This window comes from Phocoena sinus, chromosome 3 (genome assembly GCF_008692025.1).
Source record: "Phocoena sinus isolate mPhoSin1 chromosome 3, mPhoSin1.pri, whole genome shotgun sequence".
Taxonomy (NCBI): Eukaryota; Metazoa; Chordata; class Mammalia; order Artiodactyla; family Phocoenidae; genus Phocoena; species Phocoena sinus.
This window is the reverse complement of record NC_045765.1, coordinates 16,591,065-16,615,289: the sequence shown is the minus strand read 5'-3', so window position 1 is coordinate 16,615,289 and position 24,225 is coordinate 16,591,065. Positions and strand designations below refer to the sequence as shown.

The 24,225-nt window shown below is 47.1% G+C and overlaps 1 protein-coding gene across 1 annotated transcript; it reads left to right on the top strand.

Annotated features, from left to right (window-relative positions):
• The first annotated feature begins 12,043 nt into the window (after positions 1 to 12,043).
• On the top strand, positions 12,044 to 23,771 carry GRM6 (glutamate metabotropic receptor 6). Its single transcript, XM_032627254.1, has 11 exons — positions 12,044 to 12,081; positions 12,433 to 12,926; positions 13,834 to 14,050; positions 14,277 to 14,412; positions 15,053 to 15,207; positions 16,693 to 16,833; positions 16,936 to 17,136; positions 18,943 to 19,088; positions 19,181 to 19,804; positions 22,518 to 22,829; positions 23,574 to 23,771. Exons 2-11 carry the CDS (start codon positions 12,444 to 12,446, stop codon positions 23,769 to 23,771), a joined length of 2,613 nt encoding a protein of 870 aa, XP_032483145.1. The 5' UTR covers positions 12,044 to 12,081; positions 12,433 to 12,443.
• The last annotated feature ends 454 nt before the right edge of the window (positions 23,772 to 24,225 follow it).

Sequence of the window (24,225 nt, the reverse complement as noted above, 5' to 3'; positions counted from 1 at the left end):
AGTGGGATTGCTGTGTCATATTGTAGTTCTAGTTTTAGTTTTTTAAGGAACCTCCATACTGTTCTCCATAGTGGCTGTATCAATTCACATTCCCACCAAAAGTGTAGGAGGGTAACTTTTTCCCCACAACCTCTCCAGCATTTATTGTTTGTAGATTATTTTGATAATGGATATTCTGACTGATGTGAGGTGACACCTCATTGTGGTTTTGATTTGAATTTCTCTAATGATTAGTGATGTTGAGCATCTTTTCATATGTTTGTTGGCAATCTGTATGTCTTCTTTGGAGAAATGTCTATTTAGGTCTCCTGCCCATTTTTGGATTGGGTTGTTTGTTTTTTTGATATTGAACTGTATAAGCTGCTTGTGTATTTGGGAGATTGATATTGAACTGTATAAGCTGCTTGTATATTTGGGAGATTAATCCTTTGTCAGTTCCTTCATTTGCAAATATTTTCTCCCATTTTGAGGGTTGTCTTTTGTCTTGTTTATGGTTTCCTTTCCTGTGCAAAAGTGTTTAAGTTTCATAAAGTCCCATTTGTTATTTTTGATTTTACTTCTATTACTCTAGGAGGTGGGTCTAAAAAGATCTTGCTGTGACTTATGTGAAAGAGTGTTCTGCCTATGTTTTCCTCTAAGAGTTTTAATAGTGTCTGGCCTTACATTTAGGTCTTTAATCATTTTGAGTTTATTTTTGTGTATGGTGTTAGGAAGTGTTCTAATTTTATCCTTTTACATGTAGCTGTCCAGTTTTCCCAGCTCCGCTTATTCAAGAGGTCATCTTTCATTCATTGTATATTCTTGCCTCCTTTGTCAAAGATAAGGTGACCATATATGTGTGGGTTTATCTCTGGGTTTTCTATCTTGTTCCATTGATCTATATTTCTGTTTTTGTGCCAGTACCATACTGTCTTGACTACTATAGCTATGTAATATAGTCTGAAGTCAGGGAGCCTGATTCCTCCAGCTTGTATTTCCTTATTTATTTTCTGTTGGATTATCTCTCCATTGGTGTAAGTGGGGTGTTAAAGTCACCTACAATTATTGTGCTGCTGTTGATTTCCCCTTTTATGGCTGTTAGCATTTGCCTTATGTATTGAGGTGCTCCTATTTTGGGTGCATAGATATTTACAATTGTTATATCTTCTTCTTGGATTGAAAAAGAAGATATAACTACTCCAGCTTTCTTTTGATTTCCATTTGCATGGAATATCTTTTTCCATCCCCTCATTTTCAGTTGGTATGTGTACCTAGGTCTGAAGTGAGTCTCTTGTAGACAGCATATATATGGGTCTTGTTTTTGTAGCCATTCAGCCAGTTTGTGTCTTTTGGTTGGGGAATTTAATCCATTTACATTTAAGGTAATTATCGATATGTATGTTCCTATTACCATTTTCTTAATTGTTTTTGGTTTGTTTTTGTAAATCTTTTCCTCCTCTTGTGTTTCCTGCGTAGAGAAGTTCCTTTAGCATTTGTTGTAAAGCTGGTTTGGTGGTGCTGAATTCTCTTAACTTTTGCTTGTCTGTAAACTTTTGATTTCTCCATCGAATCTGAATGAGATCCTTGCTGGGTAGAGTAATCTGGTTGTAGGTTTTTCCCTTTCTTCACTTTAAATATATCTTGCCATTCCCTTCTGGCCTGCAGTTTCTGCTGAAAGATCAGCTGTTAACCTTATGGGGATTCCCTTGTATGTTACTTGCTGCTTTTAATACTTTTTCTTTGTGTATAATTTTTGTTAATTTGATTAATATGTGTCTTGGCGTGTTTCTTCTTGGGTTTATCCTGTATGGGATTCTCTGCACTTCCTGGGCTTTATTTACTATTTCCTTTCCTATGTTGGGGAAGTTTTCAACTATAATCTCTTCAAATATTTTCTCAGACCCTTTCTTTTTTCCTTCTTCTTCTGGGACCCCTATAATTCAAATGTTGGTGTGCTCAATGTTGTCACAGAGGTCTCTGAGACAGTCCTCCATTCTTTTTTCTTTATTCTGCTCTGTGGCAGTTATTTCCACCATTCTGTCTTCTAGCTCACTTTTTCATTCTTCTGCCTCAGTTATTCTGCTATTGATTCCTTCTCGAGTATTTTTAATTTCAGTTACTGTGTTGTTCACCTTTGTTTGTTTGCTCTTTAGTTCTTCTAGGTCCTTGTTATACATTTCCTGTATTTTCTCTGTTCTATTTCTAAGATTTTGGATCATCTTTCCTATCGTTACTCTGAATTCTTTTTCAGGTAGTTTGCCTATTTCTTCTTCATTTCTTTGGTTTTGTGGGTTTTTATCTTGCTCCTTTGCCTGTAAGATATTTCTCTGTCTTCTCATTTTGTCTAATTTACAGTATTTGAGGTCTCCTTTCCCTAGGCTGCAGCATTGTAGTTCCTCTTGCTTCTGTTCTCTGCCTCCAGTGGTGGGGTTGGCCCAGTGTCTTGTGTAGGCTTCCTGATGGAAGGGACTGCTACCTGCATTCTGGTAGCAATGTAGAAACAGAAATATATATAAAAAAAGAAAATATATTAAAGAAAGAAAAAGATAAGCAAAACCCTGGAAAATATGGTAAAAACAAACAAAAATAGAAACAAAGAAACACACACACACACGTAAAAGAAACAAAAATAGAGCCAAATACAACAAAAAGCAAGAGAACAACCAGACAAGTAGAAGAACTCAAAAAATGAAATCAAACAATTAGGACTAAAACTAACAAAAACACATAACTTAAAAACAAAACAAAAGCAGTGTGCCAACTGAAGAATAAAGCAAGGAAACAGAACAAACTGATAAAAGTGATTTAAAATAACAATAATAAAATAATAAGGGAAAAACACAGGACAACAGAAAAGCAAAGTAGAAATATAAACATAAATATATATATGAAAGAGAGAGGGGAAGAAAACAATAAAGGAAAAAACAGAACAACAGAAGAGGAAAGTAAAAATAGAAATGTTTTTAAAAGATTAAAATATGTTATAAAACACAGAGATCCCAAAAGAGTAAAAAAAAACCACTAAAACAACAACCACCAAAAAAGGAAGTAAAAAGAAACCCAAAAAAAAGAGCTAGAACAAACAACAGAATGAATCAAAATATCCTAAAATTAATAGTAATAATTATGCTTCCCTGGGTTCTCTGCTGTAAGTGTCCTTGAACATGCCATGAGCCACAGCCCACCTCCACCTCCCCAAGAAATTCTCCTCTGCCTCTGGGCTGGACTCTGGACCTGCTGTGGGCCCTGTGGGCACCATTCAGACTCTGATTCAGCCCAGTTCCTGTGTGTGCTTGACCCCAAAGTCCACAGCTGCCAGAGCTAGGCCATTTTCATCTGTGGGAACACTCATTGCCTACTCAGATATTCCATAGACACAGGGTCTACCTAGCTGATCACAGTGGGTTAATCTGCAGCTTGTACAGCTGATGGAAAGATTTTTGATCTTCTTCCTTAGTCACCCTGTCCCTGGGGTTCAGCTTTGGTTTTATCCCCACCTCTGCATGTGGTCCACCCACAGGAGTCTGGTCCTGAGGCTGCCTTGGAGCTCTTGGGTCTGCCCCTGTGAGGACCTGGCACAGAGGTGGTATGACTGCTTGGATCACAGGAGCCCCAGTGGCACCAAATGCACAGGGAAGCCAGTGGCCACAGGCACAAGAGATATGTCCCTAGTGAGAGATTTTTCTGGCACCTGGCATAAGGCACATGAGGGCCAACCCAAGCCGGGGTTTTTCTGGCACCCAGCAGCAGACATGCAAGGGCCAGCCCTGAGAGGATTCTTTTTTTTTTTTTATTGCCCTGCAGCTGGCATGTGAGGGTCAGCTCTGAGGGGGCTATTTTTATTGCTCAGCAGCCAGCGCACAAGAGCCAGCCCTGAGCAGGCTTCTTTTATTGTCATCGGCAGGAACCGGCATGTGGGGAGAGAGAGGTTACAATAGTGGCTCCTCCCCCTGCGTGTGACTCAGCAGTAGCACCCTGCTTTCATGGCAGTCCAGTCTCCCTCCATAGGCATTCCCTGCTGCAGATTTCCTCCCTCCTGCCCCATCAGTCTGTCTCTCCACAGCCAGCAGCAGTTCTTGCTCGGTGCCTGTTCTCCAATCCCCATGAACCAGCTCCCAGCCCCGTTGCACACTTGTGAACACACGTCCCAGTCCATGGCACATAAGGCTGAGGTATAGACCATCTGTGTATTTCTCACTCTGTCCCGTCTGCTACAGATAAGCCAATTCACCCACTTATGACAGCCTCAAATGCTTCCCTTCTGTCCCAGTCCATTTCCCCATCGGAGAGGTGGTTTCCCTGTCAGAGAGGGGGTTTCTGCAAATTTGGAAATCTCTCCTCTGCTTCAGCAACCCTGTCCAGGGGTGCAGGTGCTGTCCCACTTCCTCTCCTCCTCCTTCTCCCTTCTTTTTTTCCATCCTACCCAATTATGCAGGGATATTTATAGTCCTTTCCAGTGTCCAAGGTCTTCTGCTAGTTTTCAGCCAGTGTTCTGTGAGTATTGTTGCATCTATAGATGTATTCCTCATGCATCCATGGAGAGAGATGAACTCCACGTCCACCTACTCCTCCACCATCTTGAATCTCCTCATACTTTGAGAGCACAGTTTTTAACCTAATATTTCCCCTTGCATATAAATCCTGCTCATGTCTCATAAATTTGTCAGATGTTGCATTTTCCCAAAAACTTCCTCCAATTCTGCTTTTATTAATCAAGGTTTTCCAGAGAAACAGAACAACAGGACACATGCATGCATGTGTGCACGCACCTATTTCATCTTAATTGTTTGCATCTTCTCCCTTTTTTTCTTAGTCTAGCTAAAGGTTTTTGAATTTTATTGATCTTGTCAAGGAACCAACTTGTGGTTTTACTCATTTTTATCATTTTTTCCTATTTTTAATTTCAATGATGCCTGCTCTAATCTTTAGTATTTTCTTTCTTCTTTCAATTTATTTACTATTCCTTTTTTAGTTCTTTAGTATGTAGAATTAGGTTATTAATTTGAGATTGTCTTCTTTTTTAATGTAGGCATTTACAATGATAAATCTCCCCCTGAGCTCTGTTTATGCTGCATTCCATAAGTTTGGTTATGCTGTGCTTTCATTTTCATTTCTCTCTCATGTTGGTATTCTTGGTGGTATCCCACAAACCTCTGTGGCTCTGTTCATTATTCTTCATTCGTTTTCTGCCCCTTCTTCCTTACATTGGATAATCTCAATTGTCCTGCAAGTTCATTGATTCTTTCTTCTGCTCTCTCAAATCTGTTACTGAGCTTTTCTAGTGACTTCTTCATTTTAGGTATTATAATTTTCAGCTTTAGATTTTCTACTTGTTTCCTTTTTATAATTTCTATCTCAATATTGATATCTTCTATTTGGTGAGGCATTGTTCTCATGCTTTCTTTTAGTTCTTTAGATGTGGTTTCTTTTAGCTCTTTGAACATTTTAAAAATAGATGATTCAACGGCTTTGTCTAGAAATTTCAATATCCGTTCTGCCTCAGAAACATTTTCGGTTGATTTATTTTTCTTTCCCCCATGAATAGGCCATACTTTCTTGTCTTTGCATGCCTCATTTTTTTTGTTGTTGTTGAAAACTGGATATTAAAATGTGATAGCTCTTAGAGTCAGAGTTTCCCCTTCCCCAGGGTCTGTTGTTTTTATTTGTTGTACTTGTTTAGTGACTATTTTGAACTAGTTCTGTAAAGTCTGTACTCTTTGTTGCTTGTTGGTGAGCTTAGTGATCAGTTAATGACTGGATGGAGATTTATTCAAACACCTGGAACTAATAATCTCCCAGTCCTTGCCAAGAGGCTCTGGGTACATTTTGGTGTACACCTTCAACACTCAGGCAGTTGATAACTCTGCCTTACCTTTGCTTCCTGCTTCTGCAGTGCCTCAAGGTCAGCCAGAGTTGAGGGCTTAGGGCTTTCTCATGTCTTTCCTCAGTATGTGCACAGGCTACACATGTGTGTGGACTTCTAGATTCCCAGGAATATGTCAGAGCCTTTCAAAGCTCCAGTAGTCATCCCAGTTGTCAGTTTTTAGAAAAATCCTTATTTGGCTTGTCTATTTTTTGCTCCAACTGTTATCCATCACCTTAGCCACAATATTTTGACATTTGCTTGCAAATTTTTTTCACAAGTGCTCCCCAGGGAAAGACTTTTAGCACTGGTTGAGCACCAAATCAGGTAAAGTAAAGACAAGCCTTTCAAGTAGGGTCTTCCAGGGAACCATCAGATAGGTCAGGCAGGTACACAACTTTGGGAACACAACTTTGTACTCTTATGTTTTAGGTGTGTCCTTTAAAAGCAACCCAAAATGGATTTTGTTTTACCCAACCTCAAATTTTTTTCTTTTAAAGGAAGCACTTAGTCCAATTACACTTATTCTAATTACTGATATATTTCAATTTAGTTCTCACATCTTATTTTTCCTATCTAATTGTTCTACATTTTCCGTGTTTTACTATCTTTTAATTGTGAAAATAACACATAAATTTTTAAAATGTAAGAGAATAAATGTGCAGTGTAACTCATTAGTATAAATCAAACACCTGTATGATCCCTAGCAGAACTAAGCATCCTCACAAGCCACTTCCCTATTACAATCCTTCATTGCATTTATTTGTGGTTTTACCACTGAAGTATGTATCTCTAAACACTATGATTTACTTTGCCTACTTATGAATACTATGTAAAATGGAATCATAGTGTATGTATTCAACAATATGTAAGATGTGTTGTTATTCTTAGTTTTGGCTCACTCATTTTTCTATGTAATATTCCAGTCCATTACATGAATATATCACAAGTTATTTATCCACTCTACTGTTAATTCACTTTTGATTTATTTTTAATTTTTTTCTCTAGTGAATAATAATACTTTGAATATTCTTTTGCATGCATCTATGCATTCATTTCTCCAGGGAATATACTTAGCAGTAAAATTGCTAAGAAATAGGGCATGTATACCTTCAACTTTAGTTATAATGCAAAACTGTGCTCCTTAGGATCATATCAATTTATCCTCCTACTAGCAGTGTCTAAGAATTCCTATTACTCCCCATCTGCTTTAACACATGGAGTTTTCAGTTGCTAGTTGGCCTGCCCTGCTTATTGTAATTTTAAGTTAAATTTTCCTAATTTTTAATGAGGTTGAATAACTTTTCATTTGGTTTTTCATATTTTGATATCTTCTTTTGTGAAGTGACTGCTCAAATCTTTTGCCTATTTTTCTCATGTGTAATTTGTCTTTTTATTACTTTCTGGATACAGTTATTTGTTGGTTATATGAGTTTTAAATATATTCTCCCACTGTGGCTTTCCTTTTCACTCTCATTTTGTTGTCTTTTTCTCTTGTTTTGTTTTATAGAGAAAATAGTGTAATAAACTCCCATAGACCTATCACTTATCTTCTATAATTATCAATATTTTATCCTTATATCTTTTTTTTTTTTTTTTTTTTTTTTTGCGGTACGTGGGCCTCTCACTGTTGTGGCCTCTCCCGTCGTGGAGCACAGGCTCTAGACGTGCAGGCTCAGCGGCCAGGGCTCACGGGCCCAGCCACTCCACGGCATGTGGGATCTTCCCAGACTGGGGCACGAACCCGCGTCCCCTGCATCGGCAGGCGGACTCTCAACCGCTGCGCCACCAGGGAAGCCCTATCCTTATATCTTTTGATAGAGTTCTTAATTTTAAAGTTGTCGAATTATAGTTATTATGGTTAGTACTTTTCATGTTCATTTTATGATACCTTTCCCTAAGGTCATAAAACATGCTCACATATAATCTTTTACCTGCTTTGTAAGTTTCCATTTCCTATTTAGGTCAATAATGCATCTGGAATTAATTTTGGAATCTGGAATGAGGTACGGTTCAGGTTCCATTTATTTTCATATGGACACACGGTTTTTCCACATTATTTACTGAAAAGATTTTCTTTTATCCAAATCTCTGCAGTGCCACTTTCCTCACTCTCTGTCACTCTTTCTCCCTCTTTCTCTCAGCCTCCAGCTGGCCCTCCAGAACCCAAATCAGGCCTACTAGTTGGGGCTCCTGACCCAAGTTGATACAGAGAAGGGGAATCCCATTCACACAACCAGCTAGTGCCTTGTTTGCATTCCTGGCCATGACCCTGAGGCTGACTCTGGGAACTGTCTGTGACTGTTTTCACACCACATCAGCAGAGTTGAATATTTATGACAGAAACTGTATGGTCTGCAAAGCCTAAAATATTTATTACCTGGTTTGCACTAGTTTTCTATTGCTGCTGCAACAAATTGCCACAAACTTAGTTATTTAAAACAACACAAATTTATCATCCTACAAAGTTGTAAAATCAATATCACTGGGTCAAAATCAAGGTGTCAGCAGAACTGTGCTCCCTCAGGAGATTCTAGGGGGCAAACCATTTCCTCTTCTGTTCCAGGTTTTAGGGCTGTATTCCTCAGCTTGTGGCTCTTTTCTGCGTCATCAAAGCCAGCATTTAGCATCTTCAAATCTCTCTCTGCTTCCATATTCACATCACCTTCTCTCTTATAAGGACCCTTACGCATACATGGGGCCCACCAGGATAATCGAGGATCATCTCTCCATCACAAATCCTTAATTTAATCACATCTGCAAAGTCCCCTTTGCCATATAAGGTAACATTCACAGGTCCTGGGGATTAGGACTTGGACAGATTGAGGTGGGGGGTGCATTATTCATCCTACCATATGGCCCTTTTAAAAAAAGTGTTTTGCTGTGATCATCATACCTTGACACCATGTATTATGGAGAAAATTCCATTAAATCTAAGTTCCATTAATTATAAAAACTTTTTTCTGACTGCTGTTCTACACTATATCAGGGATAACTTCCCTGAGATTCATTCTATGGCTTTCCTCAATTTGATTTCTCTAATTTTGAAGAAAATGTATACTCTGGTTAAAGGTTTGCCATCATAAACAACAACAACAATAATTAGGCAGTATCTCCCAATGAATACCATGCTATCTAGCAAATAGTTCCCTTAAAATGAACAGTTTCTCAAGTATATTTCACACCTGAGTAATATCACTGAGTCCACAGTGTCAAATTCTTGGCTCAAGCTGCCTCTACTCACAACTCATGTTATCAGTTATTATTGTCCCAAAGCAAAGGGCTGGCAGACTAGGGAGAAAGCTCATTTGCAAAGTTTTTCGAGGTGTTATGGGCTGACCTGTGTGTGTCACCCCCTGCCCCTCCGCACCCAAATTCATATGTTGAAGTCCTAACCTCCAGTCCTAACCTCCGGTACCTCAGAATGTGACCTTATTTGCAGATAGAGTTGTTACAGAGGTAACCAAGGTGAAATGAGGTCTTTAGGGTGGGCCCTGTTCCCATATGATTGGTGTCTTTATAAGAAGTGGATTTGGATGTACAGAGGGAAACAATGTGGAGACACAGGGAGAAGACAAGCCAAGAAGAGAGGCCTGGGACAGATTCTTCCCTCACAGCCTCCAGAAGGAACCAACCCTGCTGACACCTTGACTTCAGATTTCCAGGTTCCAGAACCATAAGACAATAAACATCTGTTGTTTAAGCCACCAGATCTGTGGTACTTTGTTATGGCAGCTCTATCAAAATATATGTGGTGAGAGACTATTGCTTCCAAAGGAATTCCAGAGTTGGAATTCCCCAGGAACCAAAAAAATCACATGTTCAGAATAAACAAATTGTCATTTCTGTAACACTCTCTTCCCTTTCTGCCAAGATTACATCTACAACAAGCAGGGGCGTGGTGGGAGGTGCAAAGAGAAATGTATAGTTAGAAAGATGTATATGCACTGATGTCATCTGTATAGCCCAGTGAGTAATAGCCTAGTTCAGAGTCAGCCTGACTTGGCTTCACTATCCCAACTCCGTTACTTAACGTTTGTGCAATCCTGGGTAAATTAGTTCCTTACCTCTCTGTGCTCCTCACTACCTCAGTTTTCTCATCTGTAATATGGGGATGATACTGACACCAACTTCACAGAGAGTGTTGTGAGAATTAAGGAGATTTATATATATATATATATATATATATTTCACACAGTAAGTGTAAGCTTTTAACACTCATTGTAATTATTTAGTTACTATCCTCAACACTTCCTATAAGCCACAGAATAGAACATTATGGAGTTCTAGTTCTAGTTCATTATTGAGTACACTGGTACTCAAAACATTGAACTGAAATTTTTAAACTGTGGAATCTGCCATATTAAATTTCCCCCTTTACTGAATCTAACCAGGAGCTTGACCTAACCTCTCAAATCTCAAATGAAATTTTTGGCTTTCCTGTGTCCAAAACCAAAGTCTTGGTTTCTGCCCTCCTCTGAGCTGCTCTGCCCTGGTCCTGGTCCTCACATGCTCACAGGTGGCTACTCCCTCCTCCCAGGTGCCCCAGCCATGATGCCCCCCTCTTCATCCTCAGAGCTGGTTCTTCCCCTTGCCTGGAACTCACCTACTTCTCTCCCCTTCCACCTCCTGCACTCTGGTCAGACACTCACTTCCCTCCTGTACCACTGTAAGGGCTACTGCCCCAGCTCCCTGGTGGTCCATCCTACACTCAGGGAACCAGTGAGATGCTCTCATCCTGTAAGTCAGGAACCTGTTTTGTGAAGTCAGCTGTGGCCCTGTCTAACCTGTCCTGAGCAGGGGAGGGCTGTGGGGGGCTGTGTGAGCCCAGCGGCAGGAACCTACTACCTCAAATGCCCAGTTTGTACAGACTTCTGCAACATCAAGCTTGGGGCCTAACACCATCTAAGTGTTCCATCCTTCCCAACTGGTAAAATGGGTGAAGGCCAAGCCGGACCTCCCAACTCTGCCGGGGACAGGTGCCTGGACAGCTCTGAAAACAGAGACAATCAGGGCCCTTGGATGTGGTGAGGGAAGGCAGAAGGGTGACATAGCTTTTGTTTGCTCCCTCTGCCAGCTTTGCCCAAATCCCTGTGGCTGCCCTAATCCAACCTCTCTAATGGAGCCCAAGCCGGCTCAGCCCCCCTTAGCACGAACTTGCTAATCCCTGGGGCTTGGAGCGCACCAGCTGTCTCCAGGATGCACTTTGCTCTCAGTGTCAGAAAGGCAAATCCAGGGCCTCAGATGAGGATGGTGGTAAAAGTGTCCATCACCTTGGCCCAAAACCTGAGATGAGGAAACTCAGGTACCAAGAGCCTCACACGGTGTGTCACTGCTTCAGACCCCAGAGCCAGGAAGGCTTTATGAACCGCCAGAAGAGCAACTCCTTAGGGTTCCATCATCAGATGCAAGAGGCAGGGGTGGGAACTGCAGGGCAAGCCTGCCCTGTCCCCTCCCTCCATCAAAGGCAGTGAGGGCTGCTCGTTTCACACCAACCTGAGCACAAATCCTGATGCTGACACGTGTCCCCTGTGTGACCTTGGGTGAGTCACTTAACTCCTTGAGGTCTCTACTTCCCCAACTGTGAAATGGGCCTGATGGTAGAAGTCTCTTCTTCGTAGGGTTGTGTGTGTGCTACCATTAAAGGTCTGCTTGCTCCTGCCTTCTTCCAGCTCAGCCCTGTTCTCCCTCCTGTTCAGGCGCAATCCTGTTTGCTCAGCCCGTGTTCCTTTCTCACTCCACTCATAGGTTTATTGCAGGGATTTGCAAGGAGAAAGCTGGGAAGTGCCTTAAGCAGCCTGAGCCAAGACACTGGTGGCCAGAAGAGAGGAAAAGTAACAGAAAACGGGTAAGAGACAGAGAGAGAGACAATGAGAGAAAGGGACACTGAGAGAGAGAGAATGAGACTGAGACAGAAAGAGAAGAAAGAGAGAAGGGAGAGGGGTGGGTAGAGAAAGCCAGAGACAGAGATGAGAAAGAGAGAGACCAGAAGACAGAAAAGGACAGAGTGTGTATGTCAGACACATATCCAAAGACAGGAAAGAAACAGATCCAGGGAGTAGGAAAGGGAGGGAAAGGAGATGTGGAGAGAGCCAGTCCTGCGCACACGCCTTGCTCAGGATGGGTCTCCGCCCTCAGGGCGGCCTCTCATCCCTTCCCCAGAATCCTTAAATCCTCTCTCCCTCAGGGCCCTGGGCATCTGTCACTGTCCCGTCCTGAACCGACAGCGGCTGGCGCCGGTGAGTGTGGCTACAGAGGGGGCCTGGGTGTGCGCTGGGGTGGACTCCCAGTAAGAGCGGCCCAGGGCTGTCGGGGAGGGCAGGGGTAGGACTGGAGCCAGTGGTCGAGCAGGGGGGACCCAGGTAATGAGGTTCAGAGGGTGTGAGAGCCAGGTGGCCCGGGAAGGCTGGCTGAGTTGATGCTTCATAACTTCTCCAGCTGACTCGGCCAATATTTATATACTGCGCGCCTCCCCTCTCCCGAAGGCTTGGGGCTCACTCGCCTTTCCGCCGACCCGGGTCCTTCCTCTGCTGGGCGCTCAGAGCGTTCTCCTGTTCTGTTCCCGTCCCCACCCCGTCCTCCTCCCGCAGCCCCCGAGCCGATGGCCAGGATCCTGCCGCTGCTGACGCTGCTGCTGACGCTGGCGCAGGCGGGCGTGGCGGGCGCCGCGGGCTCGGTGCGCCTGGCGGGCGGCCTCACGCTGGGCGGCCTGTTCCCGGTGCACGCGCGGGGCGCGGCGGGCAGAGCGTGCGGGCCGCTGAAGAAGGAGCAGGGAGTGCACAGGCTCGAGGCCATGCTGTACGCGCTGGACCGCGTGAACGCCGACCCCGAGCTGCTGCCCGGGGTGCGCCTGGGCGCGCGGCTGCTCGACACCTGCTCGCGGGACACGTACGCGCTGGAGCAGGCGCTGAGCTTCGTGCAGGCGCTGATCCGCGGCCGCGGCGACGGCGACGAGGCAGCCGTGCGCTGCCCAGGCGGCGTCCCCCCGGTGCGCGCCGCGCCCCCTGAGCGCGTGGTGGCTGTCGTGGGCGCCTCGGCCAGCTCCGTCTCCATCATGGTCGCCAACGTGCTGCGGCTGTTTGCGGTGAGGGCCCGGGGGAGCGCCCGGGTTGCAGCTTCTCTCCCTCGTCCTTGCCCTGGGCGTGGCTGAGGTCTGGCCTCCTTGCGAGAATCACAATAGTTCGCAAAGAAACCTTGTCCCCTGGGCCAGACGCAAGCCTGTCAGGGAAGGTTGTTCGGAATTAAAGCGTCTGGAGTGCCCGGGGTAACTAAGTCGTCCATTAATTGCACTGTAGCCCATGAGCGTTTCTCTGCCTCGTTTTCTCTCATTTTCCCTCTTTCTTTGTCTTTCTTCTTGATTTTCTCTTTCCATCTCCCTGTCTCTCTCTTCCCCTCTCCTTTCCATAACGTCTTCACACTCCACCCTTCCTTTCTGTTTCAGCTTCAAACATCTCTGTCTTCCCTAGACCAGCTCCAGCCCGCTGCTTCCAGAACCTCCCCATCTCTGACCTTCATACCAGCTCCCACATGCTCTTTTATGTGTGTGTGTTTTTTGTTGTTTTCTTTCTTTCTTTTTTTTTTTTTTTTTTGCTCGTGAGTTTTTCTTTAACATGAGGGATACACCCTCTTCTCTGCTAGCCGCCCTCTTCCCAGCCTCCCCAGCCACCATTCTCCACTCTGCTTTCACACTTACTGCCCCCACTCCTTCTCCTGGATCAGCTCAGCTGTAATCCCTGCTATTAATCACTCTAATGCACACAGATAAACCCAGTTCTAAACAGGCCCCTCCATTAGTCCAGACACAGCCTTCAATCAAATAACCCCTCCCCAGCTCTCCTGCCTGATCTGCCCCTCCTGGCCTCTCTTTGTGGCTGTTCCATCTTGCCCCCAGCACTGTAACCCCAAACGTCCCTGTCCTGGGTCCTCATTGCCCTCCCTCCCTAGGGTCACTGACCCTCCATTCACGGCCCTGGTGTCCTTCCCCACTCCAGATACCCCAGATCAGCTACGCCTCCACGGCCCCTGAGCTTAGCGACTCCACACGCTATGACTTCTTCTCCCGCGTGGTGCCACCTGACTCCTACCAGGCCCAGGCCATGGTGGACATCGTGCGGGCATTGGGATGGAACTACGTGTCCACGCTGGCCTCCGAGGGCAACTATGGCGAGAGTGGGGTTGACGCATTTGTGCAGATCTCCCGAGAGGCTGGTGAGCTTGGGGCAGGGGGGTTTGAGGCATGAAGGAGCCTATAGAGGGTCCGTTGGACAGGGCATAAGCAGTGAGGTAGGGCACTGGGTTCATGATGGGGAGCCTGGATGGTGCCCCCTGTGGGGGTCCTTTGGAAGACTCAGCCCCTGCCACAGTCATGAGTGGTGGTGGCCCTGGTGGGTGAATGGGTGGGACCGCAGCTGACTTTGGCATCTCCGACACCCAGGGGGTGTCTGTATTGCCCAGTCCATCAAGATTCCCAGGGAGCCAAAGCCAGGAGAATTCAATAAGGTGATCAGGAGACTCATGGAGACACCAAATGCCCGGGGCATCATCATCTTTGCCAACGAGGATGACATCAGGTGGGACAGATGGCATGTTCAATCACCGTGTTCTTCAGAGGCTGTCCTTGAAGACCCTGCCGCCTCTTCTCACATATCCCAGCCACGTACATCCTCCTTTCCCTCTTTCTCACCTCCCCTTACCTTCCTGCCCTCACATACCTTTTCTACTGCCACCTCTCTGCCTGGTGCCCCCAGAAATGAACCAGGCCTGGTCTGGGTGAAGATGCTCCAAACCTAGCCAGGGAAACACAAGAATATATGTCTGTTTCTATAATTAACAGTGGGGGAGAGACTGGTGGGCGCATGTAAGTGCAGAAAATGAGCTGTCAGGGAAGGGCTCCCAGGGGTAGGAGGGTATCAGCAGAAGGCCATGAGCCCCAGCAAGAGAAGGTAGGCCCTTCTTAAAGGCGGCAGGCAGTGGACTATGGTGCACAGAACAAGAGGGCAGGCCTGGGGTCAGAGCCTGGCTGGACACTTTACTACCTGAAAAACCCAGGGCAAGTGTCCTAAACTCCCTACATCCTACCTTTCCTGATAAACAAAGGGTCTGATGAGTGATGCAGAATGGGGTAGATGGAGAGAGAAGAATGGAAAGTGACCAGAGTTAAGTTGGAGGAGGCTCTCTGGCCCTCGCTCACCCCTACCCTATCCTTACCAGGAGGGTCCTGGAGGCTGCACGCCAGGCCAACCTGACCAGCTACTTCCTGTGGGTTGGCTCAGACAGCTGGGGAGCCAAGATCTCACCCATCCTGAACCTGGAGGACGTGGCTGTGGGAGCCATCACCATCCTTCCCAAAAGGGCCTCTATTGATGGTGAGTGGGGGAACGCCCTTCCCCACTGCATCTCCCACCTATATTTATCCTTCCCCATGATCCCCTCTTGGGGGTGCTCATTTTCCCCTTCTATAAAATTATACCATGATCCAGGGTCCCTTCTAGGATTCCCAGATTCTAGAATTCTGAGATTCTGTGAATACATCCCTCCAAGCAGTGTTTGAATGAATTGGCAAGTGAGGAAATGCACATCCCACTCTACAGGGTGAAGATTGTTAGGTTTTGTTTGTTTGTTTAGTTTTGTGTTAATTCAATGCCTGTATTCCTGGTTCTGCCAAAGGCACTCTAATTTGAGGGTGACTGTGGGAGGGATAGAAACCAAGGATGTGGGTCATACTGTCCTGTTGATCAATTAATGAGGCCTTCCTCTCCACCCCTCCTCCACCATCCCGCCTGTGAATATCTGGAAGAATGCAGGAAAGATGGCCACTTTACACTAGGATTGCTCATTTCCCCAAAGGCTAAGCTGAACATGCTTTGATGAGGCACTTCGGGGCATTTTATGAAGTGCAGACCCTTGTAAATGCTGAGCCCTGACTCGCAGGGGCTCCCAGCCTTTTGGAGGTGTACACCCACCCTTACGCTCTTTCTTTCCCTTAGAATGCATTCAGTTGCAGGCAACAGACTAGACTGAGAGTGGTTTTAGCAATAAAGGCATTTCATTACAAGGCAGGAGGTTTCAAAGTAGGGGCAACTTCATGCTTGGGGCAGAGAGTCAATGATGTTCTCAGAGCCCTGAGCTCTGTCTCCCCTTCTGTTCCACCATCCTCTGTAGTTGCCATATGCCTTCTATTTTTTAAAAGTCAACCTGTTTTTGTTTTTTTAATGAATTTATTTATTTATTTATTTTTGGCTGCGGTCAGTCTTTGTTACTGCGTGCGGACTTTCTCTAGTTGTGGTGAGCGGGGGCTACTCTTCGTTGCAGTGAATGGGCCTCCCATTGCGGTGGCTTCTCTTGTTGCAGAGCACGGGCTCTAGGCACACGGGCTTCAGTAGTTGTGGCTCGCAGGCTCTAGAGCTCAGGCTCAGTATTTGTGGCACATGGGCTTAGTTGCTCCGCGGCATGTGGTCTTCCTGGACCAGGGCTCAAACTCGTGTTCCCTGCACTGGCAGGCAGATTCTTAACCACTGCGCCACCAGGGAAGTCCCACGTGCCTTCTTGATTGTGGTGTTTTATTCACAAAGTGGCTGCTGAAGCTCCACCCATTACATCTTCGTAGCAGCATCCTAACCAGAAAAGAAAAGGCAGCAAAAAATTCTCTCATGTGGTGAGGCTCTGAGCTTGTATCAGGATGCAAATTTACCGTGGAGTCCCTAGATGGCTTTGAACTCATTGGCCAGGCCAGAAATTGGTCACATGGGTATCCCCAGCTGCAAAGTGAGCAAGTGGTGAAGGGACACAAGTAGTGAGCTGTGGCTAGCTCAGACTGTTGCCAGCCCCCTCCCTCCTTCCCTGTCTCTCAGGATTTGACCAGTACTTCATGACTCGCTCCCTGGAGAACAACCGCCGGAACATCTGGTTTGCTGAGTTCTGGGAAGAGAATTTTAACTGCAAACTGACCAGCTCAGGTACCCAGTCAGACGATTCCACCCGCAAATGCACAGGTGAGAGCTGCCCAGGGTGGCGAGGGTGGTGAGGGAGAAGGTGGGAGGCCAGGTTGGGCATCTGGGAGCCAGGCACACTTCCTCTGGGCATCCCTAGGACAGGTGAGGAACGCATCGGCCGGGACTCTGCCTACGAGCAGGAAGGGAAGGTGCAGTTTGTGATTGATGCTGTGTACGCCATTGCCCACGCCCTTCACAGCATGCACCAGGCTCTCTGCCCCGGGCACACAGGCCTGTGCCCGGCAATGGAGCCCACCGACGGGCGGACACTGCTGCAGTATATTCGAGCTGTACGTTTCAATGGTGAGTGGGAGCCAGAGCCCCTACGTGAATGAGGGAAAGCCTGCTGGGATGGAGTTCTCGGGACCTGGGACGACTCAGGATGGAAGGAATGGGAGAGCAGAAGAGTGTAGTGGGAGCATCTTGGCCTGAGAGCTGGAGGCTCGAGCCAAGTTCTGGGGAACAGTTTTTAACACTCCTCCTTCTCCAGGCTTCAGTACCTCCTGCCACAGGCTGCAAATTCCAGGTGTTGGGGAACTTCTCTGTGACCCCTTCTGCCTGGATCCCTCAGAGGGTCACACACAACTCTCCTCTCCATTGCACGGAGTTTGTAGTCGTCTGGTCTCTGAGGGCACACACGGGGCACAGTGCAGACTGTGCAAAGGCACTGCTTACACAGTGGACAGGCAGCCCACTCCGAGTCTCAGGTTTCCGAATGCCTCCCCAGCCAGGCCCTGTGCTGCCTGAGCACAAGGCATGAGTCTGTGTCCCTCCAATACGAGTGGAGGGCCTGGAACATGGTCAGGGCTCAGAATAAGGGTTTCTGAAAAGGCCCAGATGGACTCAGCCGTGCTTATGGTTTGCTGGGCGGGGGGGGGGGGGGGGGCGCTTCGCATTGTGTTCAATTACTATCCTTTAGTAAATTAAGAACTCTCTTCTTCCACCAAATGTTGAGCACCTTTCCTCTGCCAAGCTCTCTGTTAAGGAGCGTGACTTAGGGATTTCCCTGGCGGTCCAGTGGTTAAGACTCTGTGCTCCCACTGCAGGGGACACAGGTTCAATCCCTGGTCAGGGAACTAAGATCCCTCATGCCGATGGCCAAAAAGTTATAAATAAATAAAAAGAGCATGACTTAATAGCACTCCAGAACAGCTCTGCAAGCTGGTAGAACAAGCTTCTAAAAGAAATAAGGCACGCTGATTGTTCAGATCAGTACCTTTGTAAGTCTGAACTCATCCTCTCGCCTGCGCAGTCAAGCTCTTTCTTATTTCTTTTTAAATTGTGGTAACATGCACATAGCGTAATATTCACTCTCTTAACCATTTTTAAGTGTGCGGTTTAGTGGTGTACATTGTTGTGCAGTCAATCTCTAGAACTCTTTTCATTGTGCAGAACTGAAACGCTGTACTCATTAAACACTAACTCCCCATTTCCCCCTCCCCCAGCATTCTACATTTTGTCTATGAATTTGACTGCTCTAAGTACCTCATATGAGTGGAATCACACAGTATTTGTCCTTTTGTGAGTGGCTTATTTCACTTATCATAATGTTCTCAAGGTTCATCCATGTTGTAGAATGTGTCAGAATTTCCTTCCTTTTTAAGGCTGAATAATATTCCATTGTATGTATAGACCACAATTTGCTTATCCGTTCATCCGTTGATGGACACTTGCGTTTCTTCTGCATTTTAGCTACTGTGAATATGCTGCTGTGAACATAAGTGTACAAATATCTCTTTGAGTCCCTGCTTTCCGTTATTTTGGGTATATAGCTAGAAAAGGAATTGCTGGATTGTGTGGTAATTCTGTTTAATTTCTTGAGGAACCACCATATTGTTTTCCACAGTGACTGCATCATTTTGCATTCCCACCAGTGAAGTATAGGGTTTCAGTGTCTCCATACACTTGCCAACACTTACTTTCTGTTGTTTTGACAGTGGCTATCCTAAGTGGGTGTGAGGTGGTATCTCACTGAGGTTTTGATCCGAATTTCCCTGACGATAGGTGATGCTGAGCACCTTTTCGCGTGCTTGCTAAGCTCTTCCTTTGTCCTGGCTGGGCCTTTGATGGGCTCGAGAACCAGCTGAGGATGACAGGCTCTCCTTCCAGGCAGCGCAGGAACCCCTGTGATGTTTAATGAGAACGGGGATGCACCTGGGCGATACGACATCTTCCAGTACCAGGTGACCAATGGCAGTGCGGGCAGTGGCAGCTACCAGGCTGTGGGCCAGTGGGCGGAGACCCTCAGACTGGATGTGAGTGGCACAGGACGAGCTCTGGGCACAGGGAGGCGGACCCACCTTCCTGGAGGTGGGAGTCACAGGTCCCGGTGTCCCCTGTGTCCCAGGTGGAAGCCCTGCAGTGGTCGGGAGACCCCCGAGAGGTGCCCGAATCTCAGTGCAGCCTCCCCTGTGGGCCGGGAGAGCGGAAAAAGATGGTGAAGGGCGTCCCCTGCTGTTGGCACTGTGAGGCCTGCGACGGGTACCGCTTCCAGGTGGACGAGTTCACTTGCGAGGCCTGCCCCGGGGACATGAGGCCCACGCGCAACCACACGGGCTGCCGCCCCACGCCCGTGGTCCGCCTGTCCTGGTCCTCGCCCTGGGCGGCCCCGCCCCTCCTCTTGGCCGTGCTGGGCATCATGGCCACCACCACGGTGGTGGCCACCTTCGTGCGGCACAACAACACGCCCATAGTCCGGGCCTCTGGTCGCGAGCTCAGTTACGTCCTCCTCACCGGCATCTTCCTCATCTACACGGTCACCTTCCTCATGGTGGCTGAGCCCGGGGCGGCTGTCTGCGCTGCCCGCAGGCTCTTCCTCGGCCTGGGAACCACCCTCAGCTACTCTGCTTTGCTCACGAAGACCAACCGCATCTACCGCATCTTTGAGCAAGGGAAGCGCTCGGTCACGCCCCCACCCTTCATCAGCCCCACTTCGCAGCTCGTCATCACCTTCAGCTTCACCTCCGTGCAGGTGGGTCCTTGGGCTCCCAGAGTAACGGGGTGGGCAGACGGGGTCGGGGCTGGGGGTACGGGCACTGACCTCCACCTTAAAACTCAGAGTCCCGGGCTTCCCTGGTGGCGCAGTGGTTGAGGGTCCTCCTGCCAGTGCAGCGGACACGGTTCGTGCCCCGGTCCGGAAAGATCCCACATGCCGCGGAGCGGCTGCGCCCGTGAGCCGTGGCCTCTGAGCCTGCGCGTCCGGAGCCTGTGCTCCACAACGGGAGAGGCCACAACAGTGAGAGGCCCGCGTCCCGTAAAAAAAAAAAAAAAAAAAAAAAAAAAAATCAGAGTCCCTCTTCTATTTTGGCCTCTATGTTAAAAAAAAAAAAAAAAAAAGAAAAAGTCCCAGGAGATAGGGTGCTACTATTTCTGTAACTAGAAGAACTCATTTAGGAGCAGCTGTTTCCTCCTGCTTCATCCTTGAAGGAAAATGGATCAGTAAGGTGGGTAGTGCAAGCATCCCGTTATTTTTCTGTAAAACAGTGAAATTATTTTCATAAAGTGAACGTGCTCTTCCATAATCTGGCTCCCAGGGCAAAGAGAATCTGATGAATTTCCCCCAAGCAGAGAATCTGTTTCCATAAGGGCAGTTCCTGCTGCCCAGTCACTGGGTAACTTGGATAAGAGGCACAGGGTCTAATGATACTATGTGGAGTGAAGCATCCAATTCCATAGATGGCCAGAATTTCATGCTGTATGTGCAGCAAAAGCAGAGTTCCTTTAGGGTTTTCTCTGAGATGGTAATATTACAACATTGGAAATGGTTCCTGTGGTCTGGAAAGCACTGGATGTTTTCTGTGTAAAGGGTGCTAAGAGACAAGTGTGTGTGACATTGTATGACATTGCAGAGCCAGCCCAGTTCTCAGGGCCAGGTGGATGGCCCATGCTCAGCTCATTTGGACAAGGCTCATTCTCCACCCCAGGAGAGCCCTTCTTCCTACCCAGCTCTGCGTATAACATGGTCATTCCCACCCATGGGCCTCAGTCCATGCAATTCTTCACAACTGGAAGGTGCTGCCATTTTCTGACACATAGCAGGGTCTGAGCGTCCTCTGTCAGGGCCGGAATCTCCGTGCACAGCCCATCCTCAGAAAGCACCTCACTGCTTCCTGCCTGAAACCCCCTGGGGCACCTCTTGCCCCAGGATAGAGCTGTTTAGACTGCATTCAGTACCCCCGTCTGGCTCACCTATGGACTCCCCACATTATACCTCTCTTTCTAGAAATCCCAAATCTTTTCAGAGATGCACACCTTCAACTTTACAAGGTTATTCAGCAATATGATGGATGTGAAATGGTATCTCATTGTTTTAATTTGTCTCTACTTACTAGTGCAGCTAGCCTTTGTACTTTCCTCTTCTGTGGTGTGCCTGTGCCTCTTCCTGTGCTTTGCTCACTTTCTATTATTTTGTAGGCTTTTGTTATCTGTACTGGATGCTAATTCTTTTACCAAGTACGTGGGTTGCAAATTCAGTGGGGCGCATTTTGGTTGCTACTCCCGTGTATCGTAGGCCTTGGGTTTTAGTTTCTCTTGGGCAACTTTTCCCCCCAGCTAGAGGATTTCTAAGAGGAGCCTCCATGTTTCCTTCCTGGACAGTGGGTGGAGTTTTGTTTTATTAGTCCCTTGTTCATGGAGCTGCTGCCTTTGGGAGAATCACAAAAAGGTGCTCCTTCTGGGTGTACAAATTATTTAAAAAGCATCCTTTCCTCTAGGATCACATGGCCCTACTCCAGGTGCACAGTATGGCACTGAAGTGTTGGCTAGGTTTCAGCCCCGCTCCTCCCAAGTCAAGCATCTTGTGCAGTGAACCACCTGCATAAATGTAGGGGATGGCCCTTCCAGGGTCCCACCTTTATGCAGGTGTCTTAGTTCCTACTCCCCAGCTTCCCTTGGCTCGAGGTCATGTCTCCCCTCACTGTGAAGGAATTCATACTCCATCTTCTCCTTGTTAGGGCCTGTGTCTGACTCTGACCTCCCTGGCCACCTGGCATCAGTTCACATTCTTACTGCTCTCCATTCAGTGCCTCTATATTTTGAGCCTCACTATGCATTCACACACAATTTCATTATATCTTGTTCAACAGTTCTCTGGATCTGGAGAAGGATGCCGGTCCTCAGGAACTTGGTTTGCCATATTGCTAGATTAGATAAAGCTAGTGTTTTCCTACCTACAGAATACATGATACTGCCTCCCTGGACGGTTGTGAAGGGAAACATTTCTGCTGGGCCTGGTTTCTAATCAGTGGGACATGCACTGACTCCTCCCCCAACCTGGCATCATGTCTTCACAACAGATTATGAGGGTTCCCATTTGGTAGATAGAGGAGATGTGATTAGGGTCAGCTTTCCAGAGCCTCTGCCTGCAGTCACTGCACCTTGCTGGGCTCAGTAAACGGTGGTGGTAATGGCTGAAATACAGGAAGAGGACATCCAGGGCCCCTTCCCCAATCAGCCCAGATGTCCCCAGCACATACTTCCACTGCAGTCCCTTCTCTCCACCTGCCTGTGTCACAGGCCTTTGCCCAGGCAGTCCCCTCCTGGACAACCCTCCCCTCTCCACAGTGGCTCTCAGGCCTGAACATCCCACTCAATAGGGCAGGAGCCTTAAAGCGACCCTAACCTGCTAGAGATCTCAGTCGAGGGTGAGGCTGGGTGTGTCCTTGATACCATGTTGGCTCCTGCAGGTGGTGGGAGTGATGGCCTGGATGGGGGCCCAGCCCCCACACAGTGTGATTGACTATGAAGAGCAGCGGACGGTGGAACCAGAGCAGGCCAGAGGGGTGCTCAAGTGCGACATGTCAGATCTGTCCCTTGTCGGCTGCCTGGGCTACAGCCTCTTGCTCATGGTCACATGCACGGTGTATGCCATCAAGGCCCGTGGCGTGCCTGAGACCTTCAATGAGGCCAAGCCCATTGGCTTCACCATGTACACCACCTGCATCATCTGGCTGGCTTTTGTGCCTATCTTCTTTGGCACTGCCCAGTCAGCTGAAAAGGTAATCTGGGTCCCCCATCAGTTTCATGACCTCGTTTGTTTCCTGCCTGTCCACGGAAGGGCTCGATTATTCCACGAGCTGGGCCACCCATATGAATGCTTGCTTGGTTGGCTGATTAATTCATGTACTCATTTGTCTTTCCAGTCTCCCTCCAGTTGTTCTCTCAGTCCCCTTTCCATTGTTTATTCATTCATTTTTTTCATCCCTGCTTCTTCCAACCATCAATTTATTTTATTCAATTATCTTTTCATATACTTTATATCTGCCAATCCATTCATCTGTCGGTCTATTTGTTTGACAGTCATTTATTCATGTGTACAGTGGAGCATTTGTTTATTCACCTCCGTCTTCCCTTTGTTTGCCTACTTGCTCCCTTATTCAGGTTTGGTTCATCCATTCATTCGTACATTTGAAAACATGTTCATTCATTCGTTAACATTCTCTAGCACTTTTTAGGCATATGGACCATTTCCCCAGGTGTCGCTCTCTGTGAATGAATCTCTCATTTCCCTTGATCACTTGTCCACTCAGTCCTGTGTCGTTTACCCTTCTTCCTGCCTATACCAGAGCCAACAGTGACTACCAATTCTTCATGCCATGGGGCCTTTGCTTACACTGCTCTCCTTTATTGAGTGCTCATTCCCAGTCACTTGACTGAAATAGACTCACCTCCAGGCTGTGTGGGGGTGGAGGGCGGGAGACACCTGGGCTGAGTCCCACCTGGTCCCTTCCTCTGTGGCTTAGATCTACATCCAAACCACCACACTGACTGTGTCCTTAAGCCTGAGTGCGTCGGTGTCCCTCGGCATGCTCTATGTACCCAAAACCTACGTCATCCTGTTCCACCCGGAGCAGAACGTGCAGAAGCGGAAACGGAGCCTCAAGACAACCTCTACAGTGGTAGCCCCACCCAAGGGCGAAGGCACAGAGGCCCCCAAGTAGCACGTAGGGGATGAATGGGACAATTGCTCCTCATCCTCTGTTCTTTTCTTTCCCTCGCTTCATGGCGGAAGCTGTGAAGAGTCCAGATCTGCAGTGAGCAATCAGGGTGGGGAGTCCACAAAGGCCACAGCCACTAGGATGGAGCTGGCCTGGACCCACATGACACATTTTTCTGTTTTTCTGTGCATGATGGCTTCATACTTCCTTGCTGCAGACCAGACTTTCTTCTCATGGTGAGAAACAGCCACTGAGAGAATCCTACTCTGGAGAGGGACTAAACTTATACTCACTGGTTTGAAGTTCAGAGATCATGATGAAGCCCTGGGCTTGGCCCAGTGTGAGTAGATTTCCACCCCTTGATCAACCACCAGAATTTGGGGATTGGGCAGCGTGTAAGAATATGTAGACCCCAGAATGAAATTCAGGGTTGGAGTTAGGAAGGAGCAGTTTCCAC